Raw genomic sequence first — 21,565 nt, 5'->3', positions numbered from 1 at the left:
GATAGATTTTAAAGAAATAATCATATGTATGGCATTGCCACGATAGCTACCATAAGTCCTTTTCCTCCACTCAACCTGACAACTCCCTTCTATAGGAATGCAAGCCTCCCGAGTCTCTCATCAGTCCCCCTTCGGCCTGCCCCTAATCCCAATTCTCCCAAAATCTTCTTCACTGTGAGAGAGAAGAATCCGTCTCACCCCGCCGGAATCAGAGCCCTCACTCATCGGAGAAGAGGATTAATCCCTTCATCATGGCCAAGAAGCGGAAATCTATCGCTACCAGCCTCGACGAGGTAGATCGGACCATGTACGCCTCTTTTTGCAGTGCGGCCAACTCTCTCTCCCAGCTTTACACCCAGGCTATGAACCACCAGAAGCTTTCTTTCCAGGCCGGAGAACGTCACGCCATGGTGTGGAATTTCATCTGTCCCCTCCTTTCCCCCTTTTGGATTTTATCACGATTTTATGTTTTCTTTTGTGTGCATGAAATTGATTTTTTTAGACGTGGTTTTTGGTTGTTCGTTCTTCCATCTCTATTTGTTATGAGTTATTGTTTTGACGATTCTGGGTTTCATGCAGTCTGAGAATTTATATAATTTAAATCGTGAAATACGATGGAAGTATAGAATGCCCGTATTTGTCTGTCTATTTGGCTACACTAATTTTTTTTTATCGTTATTTGTTCTGCCTTGTACAATTTGATTCTCGATGGAGAATTTATATCGCTTGTGCATTGCGATGAGGGGGTCTGTTTATGATTAACTTTGCTAAAGGGATGGCTAGAATCGAATGTTCTATGCTGTCCTTTTATTTCAAATTTGAATGTTTTGCATTTATCCTTTGTTTTTAAGGATGTTTGATGGTTAGGCTAGCAGAACAGGGATGCTATTGTATACACTCTTATGGATGCAAGAGCAAGACATTGTTGGATGATTATATAATGTGAAATAAAACCAAACTTTGATTTCATGTAAAGAAAAATCAAGGTCTGTTTAGAAAACTTATGGGGGATAATTGCTACTACTAATGCTTATAGTTGAATGGGTGAATTGACATCTCCTGATCAACGAACTTATGGGGGATAATAGTTTGACTTTTTTTCCTCTTTTAATCGTTTTATGGCATTGGTTGTCTACTGCTTTTTCTTGGTATAAAACAAAGCACCTTTTCATTCAGTTTAGCTTATCTTTTCTCGTCAGTAATTGGTGCTCGCTCATGTGATCACCTTTTGGTGTTTAGGGTTCTCTCCTAATTTCATTTTCCAATGAAATGTTTCTTTTACCTAAGAAAAACAAACATTTTATAGTTTTTAAAACCATATTCTCAACTTTCTTAGAAACCCTACAAAAAATTGAACTTAGTATTTTGTGCATTGGATTTTTTCTGGTTTGGTTATTTTTTGTCTTTCTGTGTGACGGTGATTCTAGTCCTTTTAATGGAAGTACTTTAGGAAGATACAAACAATCAATGAAAGGTCGTTTCTTATAAGGGAAAAAAAAGATAAGTCAAACAACCAAAGACAATGGGATTGAATATCATAGGAATACCAGGAAAAAACCATAGTTGATGAACTTGTTTGGCTTTTTGTTATGAGAGGATCAAATTAAGAGAACATAAATGGATTTCCTATAGCTTTTCTCTCTTACTTTTCTACCTTTGACATTCTCAATGCCAAGGTTCTTCAGATCAATATTTTGAAGGCTTTGGCTAATGATTGAGAAGCATTACAAGATATTGAATGAGAAGGAACAAGAGTATGACAACATTATTCGAGTAAAGTGGTGGCCTCAAGAGGTCTTAGACAGGGAGACCCTCTATCCCTCTTTCTATTCCTTCTGGTGGTGGATGTCCTTCGTAGATTCGTTTATAACTGTGTTGATGGTAATATTTTTGAGCCCTTCAAGGTGGGGAAGGACAGGGTGGCCTTATCCCACCTTCAATTTGCCGATGATTTGATGTTTTTCTGCTTTGGTAAAGAGGATTCTTTCTTAATCTTAAACCACACCTTAGGCTTTTCTAAAGATATGTCTAGGTTGAGATCAATAGGAGCAAATGTTGTGTTATGTGGCTCAACTGTGAGGCCGAAAAGCTTAAGAGGTGGGCGGAGATGGTGGGTTGTGGCGTTGGTTGCCTCCTTGCATCCTATGTTGGTCTTCTTCTGAGAAGTAATCCTAAGTCCTTATCTTTTTGGAATCAGGCAGTGGATAAAGTAAAATGAAGACTTGCCTCTTGGAAGAAAGGTTTCTTTTCTAAAGCTGGTAGACTTACCTTAATCAGGTCTGTGTTGAGTGGCATTGTAGTTTATTATTTTTCTCTCTTCAGAGCTCTGAGGGAGGTTTGCAAGCTTTTGGAGAGGATGATGTGGAATTTCCTTTTGGAAGGTGAGGAGGAAGGAAAAGGTAAGGGGTCGGGTCCCATCTGGTTAGGTGGGAGATCATTGTGATGCTGATTTTGGGGTGGTGGCTACAAATTAGGAATTTAAGGTTTTGTTAGCCAAATGGTTGGAGAAGTTCCACCTTGATTCTAATTCCCTTTGGCATAGGATCATTGCTAGTAAACATGGACCCCATCCATTTAAATTGTTGATGAAAAGGAGGTTAAAGGCACCAACCACATTTTGTGGAAGAATATTTCTAAGAAGCTCCCATCTTTTGTTCACTTGGTCCATTATGTGGTGGGGGGAGAGAATGACATGAATTTTTGAGAAGATCAGGGGGTAGACCCCTTAACTCTCTATTTTCTCATCTTTACCATTTATCTTCTCTTAACAACTGTCTTGTGTCTTATTTCTTGGTTTGGTATGGGAGCTCTTGTTTGTTTTATTTTGGGTTTAGTCGTTCTCTTTCTGATAAGGAAGTGGCTCTGTGGCCTTTTTTCTTGTCTTTGCTTGAGCGCCACTCTTTTAGGTGTGGGAGAAGGGATTTAAGGGTCTGGAATCCCAATCCTTTGGAGGATTCTCGTGCAATTCTTTTTCTCGTTGTTTGTTTGACCCATCTCCCCTAGGTCAGTCAGTCTTTTCAATACCTTGGAGGATTAAGATCTTGAGAAAAGTGAAGTTTTTTACTTGACAAGTCTTGCATGGTTACTTTTTATGGATGGCTAGGGTGTGTGTTGTTCTTTGGGTCTTGTTGGGAGAATGTAATAACAGGGTGTTTAAGAGGTAAGTGTGGGACTCTTTTGATGTTTGATCCCTTGTTAGATATCATGTTTCTCTCTAGGCTTCAATTTCAGTGACCTTTATAACTATTCTATAGGTTTTATTTTGCATAGTTGGAGTCTCTTCCTTTGGAGGGATTCCTCTCTCTCTTTTGTTGACTTGGTTTTTTGTATGCCTTTATATTCTTTCACTTTTATCTCAATGAAAGTCTTGTCTATTAAAAAAAAAGACACCCTTTGGAATGACCCCCCAAGATCTTTAGTGATTGAAGAAAACATTCCAACTCTGACTAGTCATCAAATTGCCACAACCTCTTAGATCTTACTAAAGGGGATAAAGGATGAATCTCTTTGAGTTGTATTCCACAAACCTTAATTAAAGATGAAAACTTTGGAGGAACTGGGAAAGCATTATATCTGAGAGTAATGGTTGAATCTTGGACATCATCCTTAAATAATGCCGTAAAAGCTTAGTAAATGAGTCCACCATATAAAGATCTTCAAACACTCCAAAAAAGCTTTAGGCTCCAAATTACTCGTACTAATTTTAGAATCTCCTTTGGAATAAACAACGTGAGTACATGTAATGTAGAAGGAATAACTTCCATAGGAGGAGAGCTAATAACGCCTACAATCAAGTTAACGTTAGAACAGGCTGATGGAAGGATTGAGAGGAACAAAATGCTTGTTGATTCGACTCATGGTCTCGTGACAATATCTCTTGCTTCAAAGACACTGACAATCTTACACAAGATTCTTCCAAAATATCAACATTAAAATCCAAGTTTTCATGAAGTAGAGAGGGAACCCTATTTTGTGCATGAAAAAGAGGAAATGGTTCAACCTTATGAGAAACTATGGAAACCCGAGGGGCATTGGGAATTAAAGGTTGAGATTGCTTGTTTGACAAAGACTGTTTGGCTGGCAAATTATCAAAAACCTCATTTGATGCAACAAACTCATTAATAGAAGCATGTAGAACACTGGAATTCAAATCAGCAGGCTGTATAAAATCCATATCTTCACCACTTGTTGGCTGGTCATTGTGCTGAAAAGCTGGATTAGGAGATAAAAGAACATCAAGGGTGAAAATTTCAAGCCGAATTGTCATGCTTAATTCCAGCCAAGTTCTCCGCTTTGATTGAAAGATGTGGTTTTCGGATGGAATCAATTCCTCCTCGTTCTCCTTCAGCTAAAGCATAGCTTGGTGGTTTTGTCTAGGAATTGAACTATTTTTGTGTTCCCTTTCCAAAGCCTTTGAAGATTTCTCATCCAAGACATCAGTCTTAATTGGAAGGCCTTCATCTTCCCTCCATTGAAGTCTTGTATAGTCTTTTTATTGCTGGTTGTACTCAGTTGTAGTTATCCTGTATTAGTTCAAGCTCTTATATTGTTTTGATTTTGGCTTTGTACTGGCTTTGTACTGGTTCCTAGTTGTTCTTGGAACCTTGGTCTTGGTTAGTTCTTTACTTTATTGGAAATGACGAGTTCTAAAGGTGTGTCAACCTAGTTGAGATGTTCGGGTACACTCATTCATCCTTTCATTTTAGATTTGTCTCTTCATTGTATTATTGTTCACTATGTATTGTCTCATTTCATTATCTCAATGAAGATGCTCGTTTCCTTTTTTTTTTTTAAAAAAAAAAACTGAACTATTTTTGTGGATTTCTCGTGTTTATGTGCCCAAGCCTTATTGTTTTGTCCTTAAGAAAGTTGCGTTTTTTCTCCTAGTAGTTGTATTCTTGGAACCGACAGTTTAAAAGTTGGTTTGTTTTGTGGTTTGAGCCTTGCACTTCTGGCCTTATTGGACATCTTACCTCGTTCGCTCATCAGACTTTTGTCAGCTTTGGCTTTTCAATTTATGTGCTCTCTAGTTTTGCTTTCCTTTTTGGAGCTGGTTTGTTAAGTTTTAAGAGTTAGCTTTTTGATATCTTCTCCTCTTTGTATCTCAATAGTATTTTTACTCCTTTTGTTTCTCTGTATTTTTCTATCCTCTTGAAGATTATTGTATCTTTGAGCATTTGTCTCTTTTCATTTTATCAATGAAAAGTAACATCCTTCAAATACTTGGCAGTGAACAAATTGAACCCTTCATCTTCTATGACCTGATTTATCCTTTTTAAATCCATAGGGTTTTAAAAAATGTGAAGCAGATAAATCACCTTGAATAATATTTGGAGGATCTAATGAAGATATAACACCAAAAAGAAGAGAAAAATCACCAAACTTTGCATAAAAAATCTCAACTTCAGGTGAAATAAATTATAAACCCACAAATTTTTAACTTCAATTTTAGTCATGTGATAGTCAACGAAATTGAGGTATTGGAAGAAATGTGAACCTATCCTTAATGTTGGCCAATAGCTTCAAAGCAAGATCTTTTCCAATAAGGCAAAAGAAAATTTTTCAAAGAAATTCATCCACCATATCCTTCAATTAGCTTCAGGCGAGAAGGCTCTTCTTGAGACCAATTTTCAAATTTTAGGTGAAAATTCCCACTTTGTCTCCACTTACCATCAAACTCCAAATCTAGAAGTTCATCCTTCTGTTTCAATAATGCTTTATCATCCATAATGAGCTAACAATCTAGAAGTCACAAAAAGTGGCTGAAAATTCAGATCAATAACATCACTGTCTTTTCATATCCAAAAGAAGAAAGGATCTTGAGAATTTTCTACTACTTTCAACTTATGAACTCTGGAGTCTGGATGCATCTTGTTCTGAAGAGTTGGGAGAAAGTCATTGTCATTTATCATTTCCCTAAAACCATTCAACCTTTTATTTTATTGATGCTAGCAGGAACTTGCCCAGTCTTTCTTCCTCCCGTGGAAGGCCAAATAGAGCATTCAAAATGTCAGTCAGAAGATGATTTATATTTGGACTAGTGAATGACATTGAAATCATCCTTAAATTTCTTTTTGAAAGGAGCCATGAACGGGAAGATGAAGTAATTCAACCATAGCACATACCAACCTACAAAGAAGAGGAATTGAAATAGGAACATGTTATTTTCCATCTCTTCCATAAAAATTATGCCATTATCACCCTAAATACTGTAGAAGATGTTTCAAATGCAACAACTTCTCGTTTTCATAGTGACAAAGTTGAGATCTGGAAAAAAAACCAAACAAAACTGGGAGAAAATCCTTTGTACCATAGTCCTAAGTAGGATTGTGAGTAAGTGCATCGAAGGCAAGGTCATTGAGCCTTTAAGGTGGGGGTGGATAAGGTTCCCCTTTCCCATCTTCAATTTGCTGATGATACGCTCTTCTTTCGCTTTGGTAAGAAGAGCTCGTTCTTATTGTTGAATCATATCCTTGCCTTTTTCAAGGAAATGTTGGGGTTCAACATCAATAGAGGGGAGGAAACTACTCGAGGTAAGTCTCTCTCCACTCTCTCTCCTCCCTCCTCTCTCCCCTCTTCCCTCCTCGCTCCGACCACTCTCCGGTGGCCTTCCCCCTACCCTGCCATCCTCTGGAAATTTACTACCATTAGTGCCATTCCATGGAAGTTGAAAGCTGTAAAGTGAATGGATATTTCTTTTGTATTTGATCTGAATCCGGTCAGTTCTACATTGAGGATTTGGAGGCTCGTATGATCCTTCCCCTCTCAAGAATGCAACTAAAATGGTTTGTGGAGCAAGCCTGTACTCTCTTTTAATGAATAATAAAGGCTTGTTTCCCTTTCAAAAAGAATAAACATCAATAGACGGAAATGTGGTTTTATGGAAATCAACTGAGAGGGGTAAAAGCTTAGGAGATGGGCCGAGTGGGTTGGGTGTGATGTTAGTAGTTTTCCCCCCTAAAGCAGACAAACTTACCTGGATCATATCTGTCTTAAGTGGTATTCCTATTTATTACTTTTCCCTTTCAGGGCCCCATGCGAGGTGTGTTAGGGTTTGGAGAGGTTGATGCGTGACTTCCTCTGGGAAGGGGTTGATGAAGGTAAAGGCGAAGGTTTGCACTTGATTGGGTGGGAGATTATCGAGAGATTGGTTTCCTTGGGGGGTTTAGAAATTGGGAATCTTAGTATGCATAACAAAACCCTTTTAGTCAAATGGTTATGGCAGTTTTCCTGTGAGCCCAATTCTCTGTAGCGTAGGATCATTGCAAGTAAACGTGGCCCTCATTTTTTTGAGTGGTTGTCTAAAGAGATTAAAGGTATGATAGCCCAAAAAATGTGCTATCTCGCTCTGCTTAAGTTGTTAGTGTGTTTAATGTATTTATTTAGTGTTTTTATAGGTTTCGGGCACCTAGAAGGTAGAATCGACCATTATGAGCCATTCAGGACTAATTTGGAGCAATTAGGAGCGAATGAGCAACTGGGCTTCAAAGGGGCAAAAGTGATGAAAATGCCCTTGGAGGCGCAGTAGTGCCAACGACCAACGCTTTTTCCAGAAGCATCAATTTCGGTGTAGCACTGCAGCGCTCCAAATTTTGATGGAAGAGAAAGGTGCCCGTGTGTTAGCGCCGTTGCGTGTGAGTCCTGCACTGTGGCAAGGGCCATGAGCGCTATGACGCTGTCCCTTGCGGCGCTGCCGCGATTGTATATAAGCGAATTTTAGTTTCTAGGTTAGAGAGGAGGAGAGAGCCAATTTTGAAAGCTCCAAGCTTGATTCAATGGATGTTGTATATTTTGGCATCAATGGATGGTTGAAGGCCCAAACGTCATTTGAGGTTTGTTGGGCATTTTCTATGGATTTTATGAGATTTTGATGTATCTTTTTGGGTTTTTCTGTTTCTTCTTTTCTCTTCCTCATTTGAATATCTAGAATGAGCATGCGGGTAGATTAAATTGACGACTTAATCATTAATACTTGTATGTTCGTTCGCCCATGCTATGTATGTTTTAGATATCCGTAATTACATCTGAAGCATGCTTAATTTGAGTAGCAATAGGTTTTAGTTATGCTATGGTTCGATTGCTAGGATTCTAGGATCACTTGGTAGCAAAAGATAACGAAATCTAAGGAATGAAAATATGTTAGGTTAGATTTGACCAATTTAACACTAATCAATCCAAGAGCTTAATGCGATTAGCTAAGTAAATAGACTTGTGTGACTACTTAGTTAATTTAGGAATCAATATCATGTTGGTTTCCCTTAGGGAGTTTGTCTGAATTTCTGTACATTCGATTGGTCTTGAGAAGTAGATAACCCATGAATATTTACATGATTAATCAATGAATTGGTCCATAGATAGCTCAACGATCTCTTAATTGGTGAAGGTAATCTCATGTTCGCTTTCTCTCTTTCTCAATCTATTTTACTTTCCGCATTTTAAAATCTTGCATTTAGTTTTCCTGTCAAACCAAACCAATTAAAACTCCCCGTTTTTACTACTTTCCAAAGATTTATTTAACTTAGAGAGACTCTCTTAGGCTCCCTATGGTTCAAGTGATTCTATCGCTTCCTCATTTTTTTTGGGTGGTTGTCTAAAGGGATTAAAGTACACGTCGGAGTTTATGGAAAGATATTTCGAAAGAGCTCCCTTCTTTTATTCATTTGGTTCGTTGTGTGGTGGGGGATGGGAGCAATACTTACTTTTGGGAAGATCATTGGGTGGAGGAGAGACCTTTTTGTGTTATGTTTCCTCGATTGTATCACTTGTCGTCTCTCAAAAATCATTTTGTTGTCAATTTTTAGTGTGGTATGGGAGCTCTTGTTCCTTTTCTTTTGGGTTCTGTATTCTCTTTCTGATAGAGCCATTTAGGTTGGGGAGAAGGGATGTCAAATTTTGGAGCCCCAATCCTTTGGAAGAGATCTAATGCAAGTCTTTCTTTCATTGTTTGGTTGATCCTTCACCCTTAGGTGAGTCGGTCTTTTCGGTGCTTTGGAGGATTAATATCCCTAGAAAGGTTAGGTTCTTTACTTGGCAGGTTCTTTACGGCCATGCTAATACATTGGACAGGCTTGTCGGGAAGATGCCTTTGCTTTTTGGGTCTTTTTGTTGTATTCTTTGTCAGAAGATGGAGGAAGACCTGGACCATGTTCTTTGACACTGTGACTTTGTGAGTGGTATCTGGGATTCCTTTTTCCAGACGTTTGGAATGTTGGTATGATGAGTGTTTGTCATAGAGATATCAGTGCTATGATTGAGTAGTTCCTCCTCAATCCGCCATTTGGTGAGAAAGGTTGATTTCTTTGGCTTGTTGGAGTGTGTGCGGTTTTATTGATTTTGTGGGGTGAGCGGAACAATAGGGTGTTTAGGGGGAGTGGAGAGGGATCATAGGGAACTTTGGTCCCTTATCCGTTTTCATGTTTCCCTACTTTGAAGACCTTTTGTAATTATTCTATAGGTGTGATTTTGCATAGTTGGAGTCCTTTCTTGTAATAGGAGTCCCTCTTTTTTGTGTGCATGGTTTTTGTATGCTCGTGTATTCTTTCATTTTTTCTCAATAAAAGTTATTATTATTTTTTTTTAAAAAAATGTTTAACATTGGGATTGAAAAAGGGGGTGTTGGAAAAACTTGTTAATAATTTCTAGAATGAATCTTTATGATAAATTGAATTGCAATTGTTGATGCTTCAAGGGATGTAATTGATGAGAAACATACGCTTAGCCTATTTCATGTGGACAAATCTTTGTTTAGATGTAGACCACAAATCTTTGTTTAGATGTAGAAATCAGAACAAAGTTGATTGATTGTGAAAGATGAAAGTCTTCAATGTTCGTAGATGTTTGTCTAAGTGGCTATAATGTTTTTTACCCTTATTTGGTCTGCCTTGTACCATTTGGAGATGTCAATCCCTGCCATCCATTTGGGTTCACTATTTGGAGTCCTTTGAGGTTTCTTTGGCTCAGAACAAAGATTTGATGGAGGAGGTTGTGTTGTTCCCTCCCTTATGAGCTAAGGGAAAAGTTTTTTGGAATGCTTGTTTCTATGCGTTTTTATGGGGTATTTGGCTTGAGAGAAGCAATAGAAAATTTAATTTTTAGGGGGTTGAGCCTTGAGAGGTCTTGGAAGTAACTTTGGATATTGGATTCAACACCTCTTTGTGAGTTTTTGCTTCTTTAAGATTTTTTGTAATTATCAGGTAGGTGTTATTCGTCTGGAGTGGAACCCATTTTTGTAGGTTTAGACTCCTTGTTGAGCTGTTTTTTTGTATATCCTCATATCTTCTTTCATGTTTCTCAATTGGGAATCCCCGTAGTTACTTATTAGTTGTAAGTGGACTAGTGCGGACCAAGTGCTGGGATTAGCACTTTTATTCGTAGGCTGGTTTGTTGTTTTGTTGGTGGAGATGTGCTCTCGTCAAAATTTGGTCTTGAGGCTCTTGGTGGCTATATGGCCTTATTTATTTTCTTTTCTTTTTAGTTTGGGTTTATCATGGGCCATGTCTTCTGGATTTATTGGGATGTTTTATCTCCCTTGTTTTATTTGCTTTACTATTCTCTCTTCCTTTGGGGAGTTTTATTCTTGAGCATTTGCTTCTTTTTATCTACAATGAAAAGGTTGTTTCTTGTTTAAAGGAATTTACAAAATTGCATTGTCTTCTTTAGTTCTAGTTTTGTTAGTGTGATAATATCTATACAAATTAGGTCGTTAATCTGCTTTATAAACATTTGTAACCTTACCTGATGCTGTTTTCAGGAAAAGCTTTATCAGTGGATGTTTAGACAACAAGAAGGTGGATCTAGAGTGACAACCGCTGATGTACTGAATTACATACGGGTTGGTTTGCATTTTTCTTTTGTTTTCGTCTTTGTTTGAACATTTGAGTTAGTTTATCTTCATGTCGAGGATCCCACATTGAAAAAATCAAAGGTCCTCCTTATGTTTATAAGATATATGAACTACTCCTCTTATTACCGATTGGTTTTGAGATATGTGTTTTTGAAAAAAAAAAAAACAGAGAAGGAGGTCATGTGTTCAAACCCCTACAATGTTATTTCTTCCCTAATTAATATTAATTCCCACTTGTTGAGTCTTCTACATATTTCAAATCCACAAGTGAGGAGTGCTAGAGTGTTGATATTATATTAAATTCACCTCTAGCCATCAGCTTATGCTTTTGGGTTAATCGGTAATTTAACATATATTTAAAGTTTTCTTTAAACAAGACTGGAAACTTTTTGTTTGTTTGTTTGACAAGAAACAGAAAGTGATGTATTAATCACAAAAGGAACAGCTTAGGGCTGAGAGGCTAGAAGCCCCTTCTCAAAAGAACTAACAAAGCCCCCCAATTGTAGAGGATTTGAGCAACACTGATTACAAAAAAGGAACCTTGTGTCTAGGAGTCCATAAAGAGGAACTAATTTGTACAATATTACAACTATTAACAAAGAGCAGGGACGTATCTTCAAAGGTTCTTCTATTACATCCTCCCTTTTCCCCAGCCCTTAAGCTTTTCCCACTTTTTTGTTAACGTGTAATCTAGTTTCTTATAGAAAAAAATCACATCCTCCCTTTAGAAGCTCAATAGAACTTGAATAGAAAATAACTAAAAGGCACCTCAACTAGAATTGATAACATAAGTCTAACACAATTTAGAGAATGTAGACCAAAAATGTCATAAACTATTTGATGATCCGCTTTACTCCCAAGTTTTTTTAAAAAAACAAACCTGTGTTCTAGGAATCGAACTCTGGTCGCCTGGATACTTAAGTTCAATCCCGTGACCACTGAGGTAAGCTCCCTTTTTGGTTCACATCCTCCCAAATTAGATGTATTTTTCTCAAATGAATTTGTTAATGATATATGATTAAATTTGCCTTTACCCACTCGCTTAAGCTTTTGGGTCAATTAAGTAGAAAAGAAAAATCTTAAATCACCAATTGACCCAAAAGCCTAAGCTGGTGGGTAAAGGCCAATTTAATTATATATCACTAACTGAATTCTTTTCAGCTTCAAAGTGATGTCCTCTTTGTAATTTGTGTATTCATTATTCTCCAAGCAATCTTTGTATGATTTAGATTGCTTTTGTTTCTCCTTCCTAGAGTTGTAGCCTTACTTTGTTTTTTTTTTTCTTTGCTTTATTTCATTCCTTCAGGAATTTCTTTGAACATTTGTGGTATCTTTTTATTATATCAATAAGAAGTTTGTGTTCCCCTTCCTAGAGTTGTAGCCTTTCTTTGTTTTTTTTCTTTGCTTTATTTCATTCGTTCAGGAATTTCTTTGAACATTTGTGATATCTTTTTATTATATCAATAAGAAGTTTGTGTCTTGTAAAAGAACTTTTTTAAAGGAAACTTTAGAATATATTAATGCAGATTAATCAAAACAAACAAGGGGATGAGATATCCCTTCAAGCTCTAAAGGGTTATAAAGAGGACTCCCAGTTGGTCTAATATGAACAATATCATAATTACTGAAGGGTTTAGAAATATAACATCAGATGGATGCAAGGAGCCCAAACCAACAAAATGGCTATGATAGAAGACTATTGATGTTAGTAGAAGATCGTTTTGGTGGTTTTTTTAGATAAAAGGCTACAATATTCGTTTATTAAGTTCTTGTATATTGCACAAATTTATGCCCCTTTAATGCATCTTCAATGGATGACACTTTGTCATTAGCAGCTTCCTCGTATGTGGGCAAAGTTTTGAATTGACTAGGCTTGCTAACTTCACTAAATTAGGTTTTAGGAGGTATTGTTCATCAACGTGTTTTGTGGGCCTAGCTAGTTGTAAAGTGGGAGCTTGGCTTGCAACCTATATGGGACTTAAGTTTTGCATAACAAATTAACAATAAGACCCATTGTCGAGAACTTAATAAATTAACAAGGGGCATAAATTTGTGCAATATACAAGAACCGCACACTTGGAGTTGATCAACTCCTCACATCTCTTCTCCTCTCTTCAACCTCAACCTAGTCGTCTTTGATGTTGTTGCTACTGTTCGTTCGCTGTCACTCGGTTAGTCCCCAAAACCCCCAACTCGAAACCTAACTGGCCTTCAGCCGTCAGTCATATTATTCGTCAGCGTTGTTGTGTGCCCTCTTAGCCGCCATCGTCATCATCATCATTGTCACAACATTTTTCACTGATGTCAACACATTGCTTAGAGTCTCCGCCTCTGTCGCTCAAGTTTTGCAGCCTCAGGGTGTCCATTGTCTACTTGGTCCCTTCACCATCCTGTGGCATTGTGTTCTCAATTTTTTGAGCTTCCAGGGTGCCGTATACTGTCCACTCACGTTTATGTTTTGGTTTTCATTGTTGATCAATTGTTTGGTTATTGTAAAGCTCATTTTTTCATTGTTAATTCTTGGTGTTCGGTGTCCCATCTGAGGTATGTGTTAAGTAGATGTGTGGGGAAAAGGTTTTTTCCCTACTTTTTTGATTAGATTAGACAAGGATTTTTTTTTTTTTTTTTCCAGATCAAATAAAAGGTTGGTTGTCGCTTCTTGTCCATTTCTGTCCATTGTTGGCAACTTGCTTGGTTCGAAGAAGATTTAGTTGACCTTATGGAGTATCCTATGCGAGATCATTTTTTAGACAAGCTAATGGAGAATTTGGGATTTGTAGATTAATGAAGAAGTGGAATCTGTTTGGTTGGCCTTTTTAATGTATTTCCATTAGTTCTTTTGGTAAGAGAAACTTTTTATTGGTTCTAATTGGTATGGGGATGGACTGTATTTTGGGATATGATTCATGATGCTTTGATTAAACATCGTGTTGATGGGATTTGTCAAAAAATTATTATGGATTTAGATTTTTACATTGATGTGGCAAAAGAAAGGAGAGGAAATTTTTCTGGGCAATGGTTGTGTGTGCTATTTTGTTGGGGCTTTGAGGAGAGAGGAACTATAGAACGTTTGGAGGAATGAAGGATCATCCTAACGATTTTTGGTCCTTTGCTAGGTTCCATGTTTCATTGTGCGCTTCAATTACTGTCCTTTTTGTAATTACTTGTTTGGTATTATTTTGCTTGATTTTGAGGTTATTCCTTTAGGCTGCCTTCGTCTTTTGTGGAGCATTTTTTGTATGCTATCAATAGAAAAGGAAAATCTCTTTTATACTATCAATAGAAAAGGAAAATCTCTTTTATACCCTTGTTTGTATATATGTACATATATTTTCTTTTTCTTTTCTCTTCTCTTCTCTTCTCTATGGAAGCTTGGTTTTTTAGTCTTTTTTTTCATTTATTCAATGACAAGTGTTGTTTCTTGTCAAAAAAGGGAAAAGAAAAAAAAAAAGAAAAGAAAAAAAGGAGGTCTATAATGGTTTCTTACATGATGATTACAAAAAAAAGTCACTTTGGAATTAGAAAAATCCTTTGATGTGGAACTTGATCAATCTTATGGATGATAATATCCTTACTTTGAAAGGAAGATATGAGGATTATTAGAGATATTGGACAATAGAAGAAATTTGGATCTTTCCACGAGAAAATTCAAGATGGGCTGTTGAGAAGCATGGTAGGCCTTCATTTCCTATCAGTTTTGGGGGTTGGGTTGAAATTCCGGACTTACCTCTAGATTTTTGGACTCGTGGATGTTTTGAAGCCATTGGTTATCATTGTGGCAGCCTTAAAGGAATGCAGTTAGAGGAAATGTTTGCTGTTTATTTCCAGCTTTTATTGAAATTACAGATAGAGTGTTTTTGTTCGTACGTGCCTTCACTTTTGTCCTTAACTTCCTCTGATCTGGATTTAAATAAGGATTTTAACTATTTGGACTATCTTCGACTCAGGAATTTTGGAAGATGAATAGTTGCCCATTTCTCCTTTTTAACCGTTAAACAAAGAAGGTCAACCGGATTAAAAAAAATTAAATGATCGTGGACATTCTTCTCTCACTGGTCAATTGGCAGATGATATTTAAGGTGTTAGTATTCAGAATTTAATGATCTTCAATCAAACTATTCTACCCTTTGCCTTTGTGATAAACTTAATATGACTGAGAATTTTGTGAAAAGATTATAGCAGTTCAATTGAACTAGTGATGAGAGTTTTCTTGAAAGCTGATTTGTTATCACTTTATCGTATGGATGAAAGGAATTTAAGACATAAAAGTAAACTAAATTGGTTGAGTTTGGGAGACGAAAACTCTAAGTTTTTAGCAAAGAAGAGGAGGAATCTGATTTCAGAATTGATTAATGACCAAAGGCTACCAACAAATTCATTCAAGGAAGTTGAAGACTTCATTCTGGGCTTTTATGCTTCATTATACTCTAAAGATCCAGGCATTAGAGTTCTTCCCCTCAATCTGAATTGGTCCACTGTCTCTTGAATCCAGAACACTTTGCTGGTTGCTAGATTTACCCAGGTGGAAATCAGAAATGCTCTGAAGTTTGGAAAGAATAAAGCTTCCAGCCAGATGGTTTTACGGCAGATTTTTTCCTAAAATTCTGAGAATACTTCAAAGATAATTTTGTGGAATTTTTTGAGATTTTTTATGTCTACGGTAGATTAAATTCTTGTATTAAGGAGAACTTCATTTGTTTGATTAAAAAAAGGAAGACACTATCTTTGTAAGGGATTTTAGACCAATCAGTCTAACCACAATATCTTACAAAATTATAGCGAAAATGTTAGCCGAGCGTTTAAAGATATTTATGCCAAGCATAATTGCTCCTACATAGAGTGCTTTCAATTTCATTGGGGAGAGAGAAATACTAGATCCAATCCTTGTAGCCAACGAAGTGGTTGAGGAATATTGTTCCAAGAAGAAAAAAAGGATGAATTCTTAAACTTGATCTAGAAAAAGCCTTTGATCGGATTGATTGGGTCGTCCTCGAAAAAGTTCTTGCTGGAAAAAACTTTGATCCTAGATGGATTTCATGGATAATGGGATGCGTTTCTGGTCCATTATTTTCAATTTTTATTAATGGAAGACCAAGGGGAAGAATCAAAGCTACAAGGGGCATTAGACAAGGGGACCCTCTCTCACCTTTTCTCTTTCTGTTAGTCAGTGAGGTTTTGAGTTCTTTATTGGCCAGAGTTCATGAAAAAGGCAAATTTGAAGGTTTTGTGGTAGGGAAAGATAGAGTTCATGTCTCCATCCTTCAATTTGCCAATGATACCTTATTTTTTGTAAATATGAAGATGAAATATTAGAATCTTTAAGAAAGACTATTGATTTCTTTGAGTGGTGCGCGGGGCAAAAGGTTAATTGGGAAAAATCTGCTTTATGTGGTATCAACATTGATGACAGCAAGCTGTATGCAGTGGCGTCCAAGTTAAATTGCAAGGCTATTCACCTCCCTTTTATGTACTTGGGTTACCTCTAGGTGGTTTTCCAAAACAAGATAATTTTTGGCTTCCGGTGGTTGAAAAAATTCAAGGAAAATTGGAAAAATGGTAGAGATACACCCTCTCTAGAGGTGGCCGTGCCACTCTTTGTAAGTCCATCCTTTCTCATATCCCTACTTATTAATATGTCAATTTTCTTGATGCCGGAAAAGGTAGCCCTAATTGTGGAAAGGTTATTAAGGTACTTTTTTGGGAAGGACATAAAGGAGGCAAAACAAATCATTCCCGGGGGAGGTCCGGACCCATTTTTTTCTGATCCTTCGATAAAAAGATTCATTCTCTTCATAAAAAATAGGAGGTAGAACCAATAAATATTTCTTTTTCGATTCATCCCTGGAGTTGAATACCTCATTCAAGAATTGTTTTTAAAGAGTCTATTTCCAAGACTATTTAGTTTATCCCCGAATCCTAATGGTCCTGTCTCCGATTCTTGAGATTCCTTAATCGCTTCTTGGTCAATTAATTTCAGAAGGCTGTTAAAGGAGGAAGAATGCATTGAATTTCAATCTCTAATTGGAGTTGTTGCAGCAAAATCAATTACACAAATTGCTGATAGGCGAAGTTGGGAGTTAGAAAATAATGGAATTTTCACGGTGAAATCCTTTGTAAACCATCTCTCTAAAGCTTCCCCTATTGGGAAAAGATTGGATTCTGCACTATGGAAAACCAAAAGCCTGAGGAGGATTAACATCACAATCTGGATTATGCTTAATGGTCTCCTCAACTGTGCAGCTGTACTGCAATCGAAGCTTCTCTCACTGCCTCTCTCCATATGTTTGACCCATTTGTTTGGCAGATTCAGAAGACCTACAGCACCTTTTCTTCAACTGCCGATATGCTCAAAACTGTTGGTATCTCTTATTTGATTTTTTCAATATTAGTTGGAGTTTTGGTAATATATTCAAGGCTAACATGGAACAGCTTCTCATCGGCCCCACTTTCAAAGAAAAACCAAGATTGATATGGACCAATGCAGTGAAAGCTTTGCTAGCAGAATTGTGGTTTGAAAGAAATCAGCGCATTTTTTCATGACAATGCTTCACCTTGGATGTCCCGCTTCGAGGCTGCTCAACTCAACGCTTCTCCATGTTGTTCTCTTGCTAAAACCTTCAAAGACTTCTCCATCCAAGACATCAGCCTCAATTTGAAGGCTTTCATCTTCCCTTCACCTTAGTATTATCGATCAATTTTGTTTTTTTACAGGATTGGCTGTTGTAGTTATGTTGGACTTAGTTTATGAGTTTTGTTCTGTTGGTTTCTGTTCTTGTTGCTTGTAACGGATCCTATCTTATCTTGAATCCCAGTTTTTGGATGGTCTTGCTTGTAACGGATATGATGAGAGTGCTACGGAGGTGTCAAACTAGTTGAGATGTCCTAATGCACTCGTTGATCCTTAGGATTCAGTTTTGTCTCTTCATTGTACTATTTCACTCACTTAATATTGTCTCATTTCATTACCTTAATGAAGAGGCTCGTTTCCTTTTTTTTTTTTAAAAAAAACATTGAACTATTGTGGGAAGAATAAGGATGTTCGCTAAACAATTACGAGAAGGATAAGGTGGCTTTCAAGGCTCAAGAAAAGCATCCTTTGGAGAACAATTAGGCTGAATTCTCAAGTGTTATGGATAGGAAGAATTCATCATATAATAAAGCTTAACTATTTTTCTACACTCGTGAAAAGAGTTGTGAATTCAATTCTAGAAGACTTGCAAACTCCAAATTTAGACTTGAAGAAACATACACGAGTTATTTGAGTTCTTTTGCAAAAAAAATTCTCCAACTTTTATGGAAATTTTGAAACAAGATCGCGAGTCTTTCAATTCAAATCTTCTGAAGAAAGATGCTCCTTTTTTGCTTCCTAACTTATCCTTTGGTATTATTAATTCGATTAAAGGATTTGAAATGAATTCTAGTGTGATTGAGAGGATTTGGATAAGGTCTGTTATTAGTTTGAGTAGTTAGGAAGGAGGATCCAATTAATCACATTGATATGAGAATGTTACTCCTGAAGAAGATGCATATCTAGAGGATGTGGGTGTCCTATTTTATATACAATTTTTCTCCCTCGCTCTATGGCAGATAATCACAAGATTCTAATCAACAATGGCATCTCTCAAGTAGATGATAAAAAAGAGACTGGAAAGGGGACTTCTCCTTCTAACCTACATTTGGACATGATTCCTTCCCCTCCATCCGTGTATCTGAAAAATTCTTGGCTCTTATAGAAGCTTGTGGCTGGTAGGGGATCAAAGAAAAGCCATGCATGACCTCAGTAGTATTATAATTCTTCAAAGACTAGTGATCTGGGGCATTTGCGTTCTTGGCTTTAGCATTATTGCTGAAGTTGGTTCCCTTGGCTTGTGTTACAATATATTAATGAAATGGCCTGTTTCCGTTTTAAAGAAAAAGTTGCTTCATTAGTTGGTTTTGGTATTAATAATGGAGGTTGCTTAAGAGGTGATTGCAAAATTGGCTCCATGGGTGTGGCTAGAAGAGCTGCAGTTTCTCATGGTTTTCTTAAGTTCTCGTTGAAACATATTTTATTGCATGGTTTTTCTGTTTGCTGGTTGTTCTCTAAGACTTTAATCTGCTTTTTCATATGGGAGCTGCCTTATGGAAGCTCCCCAATTTTCAGAGGGATTTCTTTTTCCTTGCCCTTGCATGGATCTAGCTGGATTGTTTTCTTTTTCCTTTTGTTATTTTTACTAGTTCTTTCACCCCCTCATAGATTGAGCTTGTATGAGTTGAACATAAGTCTCTTTTCCTTTATTCATTAAGAAGCTTCGTTTTTTTTTTTTTTTTTTTTTTAAAAAAAAACCCCAAGGAAATGTAAGAGAGTATGAATCATAGAACTCTAAAGGGTGTAGTACATTGGCTAAGGATGTTCTTGCAAGCCTCCCACTGTATTTCCTATTGGTTTTTAAGGCTACTATCTATGAATCATGGATGCTCTACTTAAAAGGGAAGAATCAGTGTTAAACATGTGTCCGAAATGAAATTTGCATGTGTCTTTTATGTTTTTCCCCCTCAACTTTTTATACGTGGATATTTGATGGATATGCCACAAGACACGGGAATTTTAATCAAATTTATCTGAAGCCGAGCACAAAAAGGGAAACCCAAAGGCCATTACCAAAAGGAAAGTATGAAGTCGAAACCCTATTCTTCCGAAACTCAACTCTGAGAAATGAGTAGTGTTAAAATTCTGAAAGAACAGTATTACTTTACCTAGTAGAAGTTCTAATCTTATGGTTGCTTAAAAACAACCCCCCTTCATGGAGGAATATAGAGGGACACAACTAATAAAAGATGTCTTGAATGGGTGTTAAAGTTTTGCTTTTTTAAAATAGAACTGTAATTTTGCCTAGGGTTCAATGAATTTAGCGAGGGGTTTTGCTTGATTTTATCTTTAGCTGTATGAGTTTTCTGAATTCTAGTCTGACTCTGCAGAACGAGTTGGATTACTGTGGAGAGGAACCGTCAATGTCCCCTAGACCAGCAGTTCACCAACATCAACATGCTCAACCAACGATGCAGTTCACAAACTCAAGCTTTCCAGCCTCGGGTCTTTCTGGTCAAGCAACTGCTGGACAAGGAAGTCGAACCGAGCACTCTGATAATCATTCCAAAAGTTCAGTCTTCTCAAATGCTCTGTCTAGCCCTGTTCGCCGGAGTTTGCAACAGTATCACATTGCTCAGGAAGCTCACTACCCAAACAGTGGGATGTCGGGAGGAAATGGAGTCACTCGAAACAATGAACCCAACTTTCTTCAGCATCAAAACGCTGACCCTAATTCAGTCAGCTCTAATGATTCGTCGATGGACATGCATGCCGACAGTCCTGCACATGATTCACATTACTGATTTCAGGGAATCGTCAATCGTTTCTAAGTTTTATTAGCCTGTGAAAACATGCTCAAGTTCCTGGCTACCAATGGCGTTTACTTTCTTTGTTGGAAATTTCGTTAGGTCTTCTATCTGTAAAGGGTTTCTTTTATAACAGAACCTGGAAGGGAAAAAAAAGGAAGAAAAAAAGAAAAAAAAAGAAAGAAAACTTTAAGTTGCCAATACCGTTGTTTTTGTCATTTATTATGCTGCTTCAAACAGTGCTTTGTTTCCCCACTTTTTTTAGAACTGAATATTATCTCTGTAGATTGGCAAAGTGTGTGGATCTGCTGAATGAGAAAATATAGAATATGGTTCAGGTTTCATTTGCTCTCTCATATTGTCAAAACCCATAGTCCACTATTTCAAGTTTCTCAGCAAAACTCTCATTTTTGAAGATGCATTTTTTTTTTTCTTTTTTCTTTTTTTGGAAGTAGGGATTTATGGTCCTAGATTTTAAGAAATTTTCTTTCTGGAAATCGCTTTTCTCCTTCCATTTTGGATTGGAAGTCCCTTTCTTTATTTTATTTATTATTATTATTATAAGAAAGATTTTCAAAAGTTGAAAAATAAGGAAAAATATTTACATAAATAGCAAAATTAATTATTTTCTCCTTCTCCATCTTCCGGCATCTCCTTCCTCTTCTCCTCTTTCTTCTTCTAGTTTTATTGCTAGTTCAAACATGTTAATTAGTTTAATTATAAATCTTCTTCACTATTTATAGTTTTGTTGTTAAGTTCAAAAATGTTAATTAGATTGACAATAATAGATGTTGGAAGACTAAATTATAAATAGTAATTATTTGTAGTTTTGTTGCTAGTATTAAAATAGTAATTAGAATGATAAATATAGACAATTGAAGGTCAAGTGATGGATCAGGTGATAGAATACTATAGTTATCTATCACAGATAGACATTAATAATTGTCTATAAGTCTATTTGTGATATACAATAATAGTTTTTTATCACTGTCTATTAGTGATGATAGACTATTATCAATGATCTATCAACAGGTAATGATTTAGTTAATAATTTTGTTACCATCAACTATACACTAGATATTGTCATTGAATATAAAAATTTTGTTGCTTTGAGACAGTTGTGATATACATTCTTATTACTATCAATCACAGATAGGCATTGATAGTAGTCTATCACTGTCTATCATAGACAGTGATAAACTACTATCAATTGCCTATCAATAATTAATCATTTTGTTATTGCTAGTGGTTGGTAGTTGTCTATCACGGATAGATGCAGATAGAAGTCTATCAACGTCTATCAGTGATAGAAACTGATACAAGTCTATCACGGATAGAAATCTATCA

General features: G+C 36.7%; 1 protein-coding gene across 1 annotated transcript; it reads left to right on the top strand.

The window, feature by feature from the left end:
- On the top strand, positions 1-20,562 carry LOC120085990 (nuclear receptor family 2 group C protein). The gene is made up of 3 exons (XM_039042359.2): positions 1-410; positions 10,751-10,831; positions 19,802-20,562. Exons 1-3 carry the CDS (start codon positions 252-254, stop codon positions 20,213-20,215), a joined length of 654 nt encoding a protein of 217 aa, XP_038898287.1. The 5' UTR covers positions 1-251; the 3' UTR covers positions 20,216-20,562.
- Positions 20,563-21,565: the final 1,003 nt, after the last annotated feature.

Source organism: Benincasa hispida, chromosome 9 (assembly GCF_027475165.1).
Source record: "Benincasa hispida cultivar pf3 chromosome 9, pf3_genome.v1.1, whole genome shotgun sequence".
NCBI lineage: Eukaryota > Viridiplantae > Streptophyta > Magnoliopsida > Cucurbitales > Cucurbitaceae > Benincasa > Benincasa hispida.
This window is presented reverse-complemented; position numbering and strand designations above follow the sequence as displayed.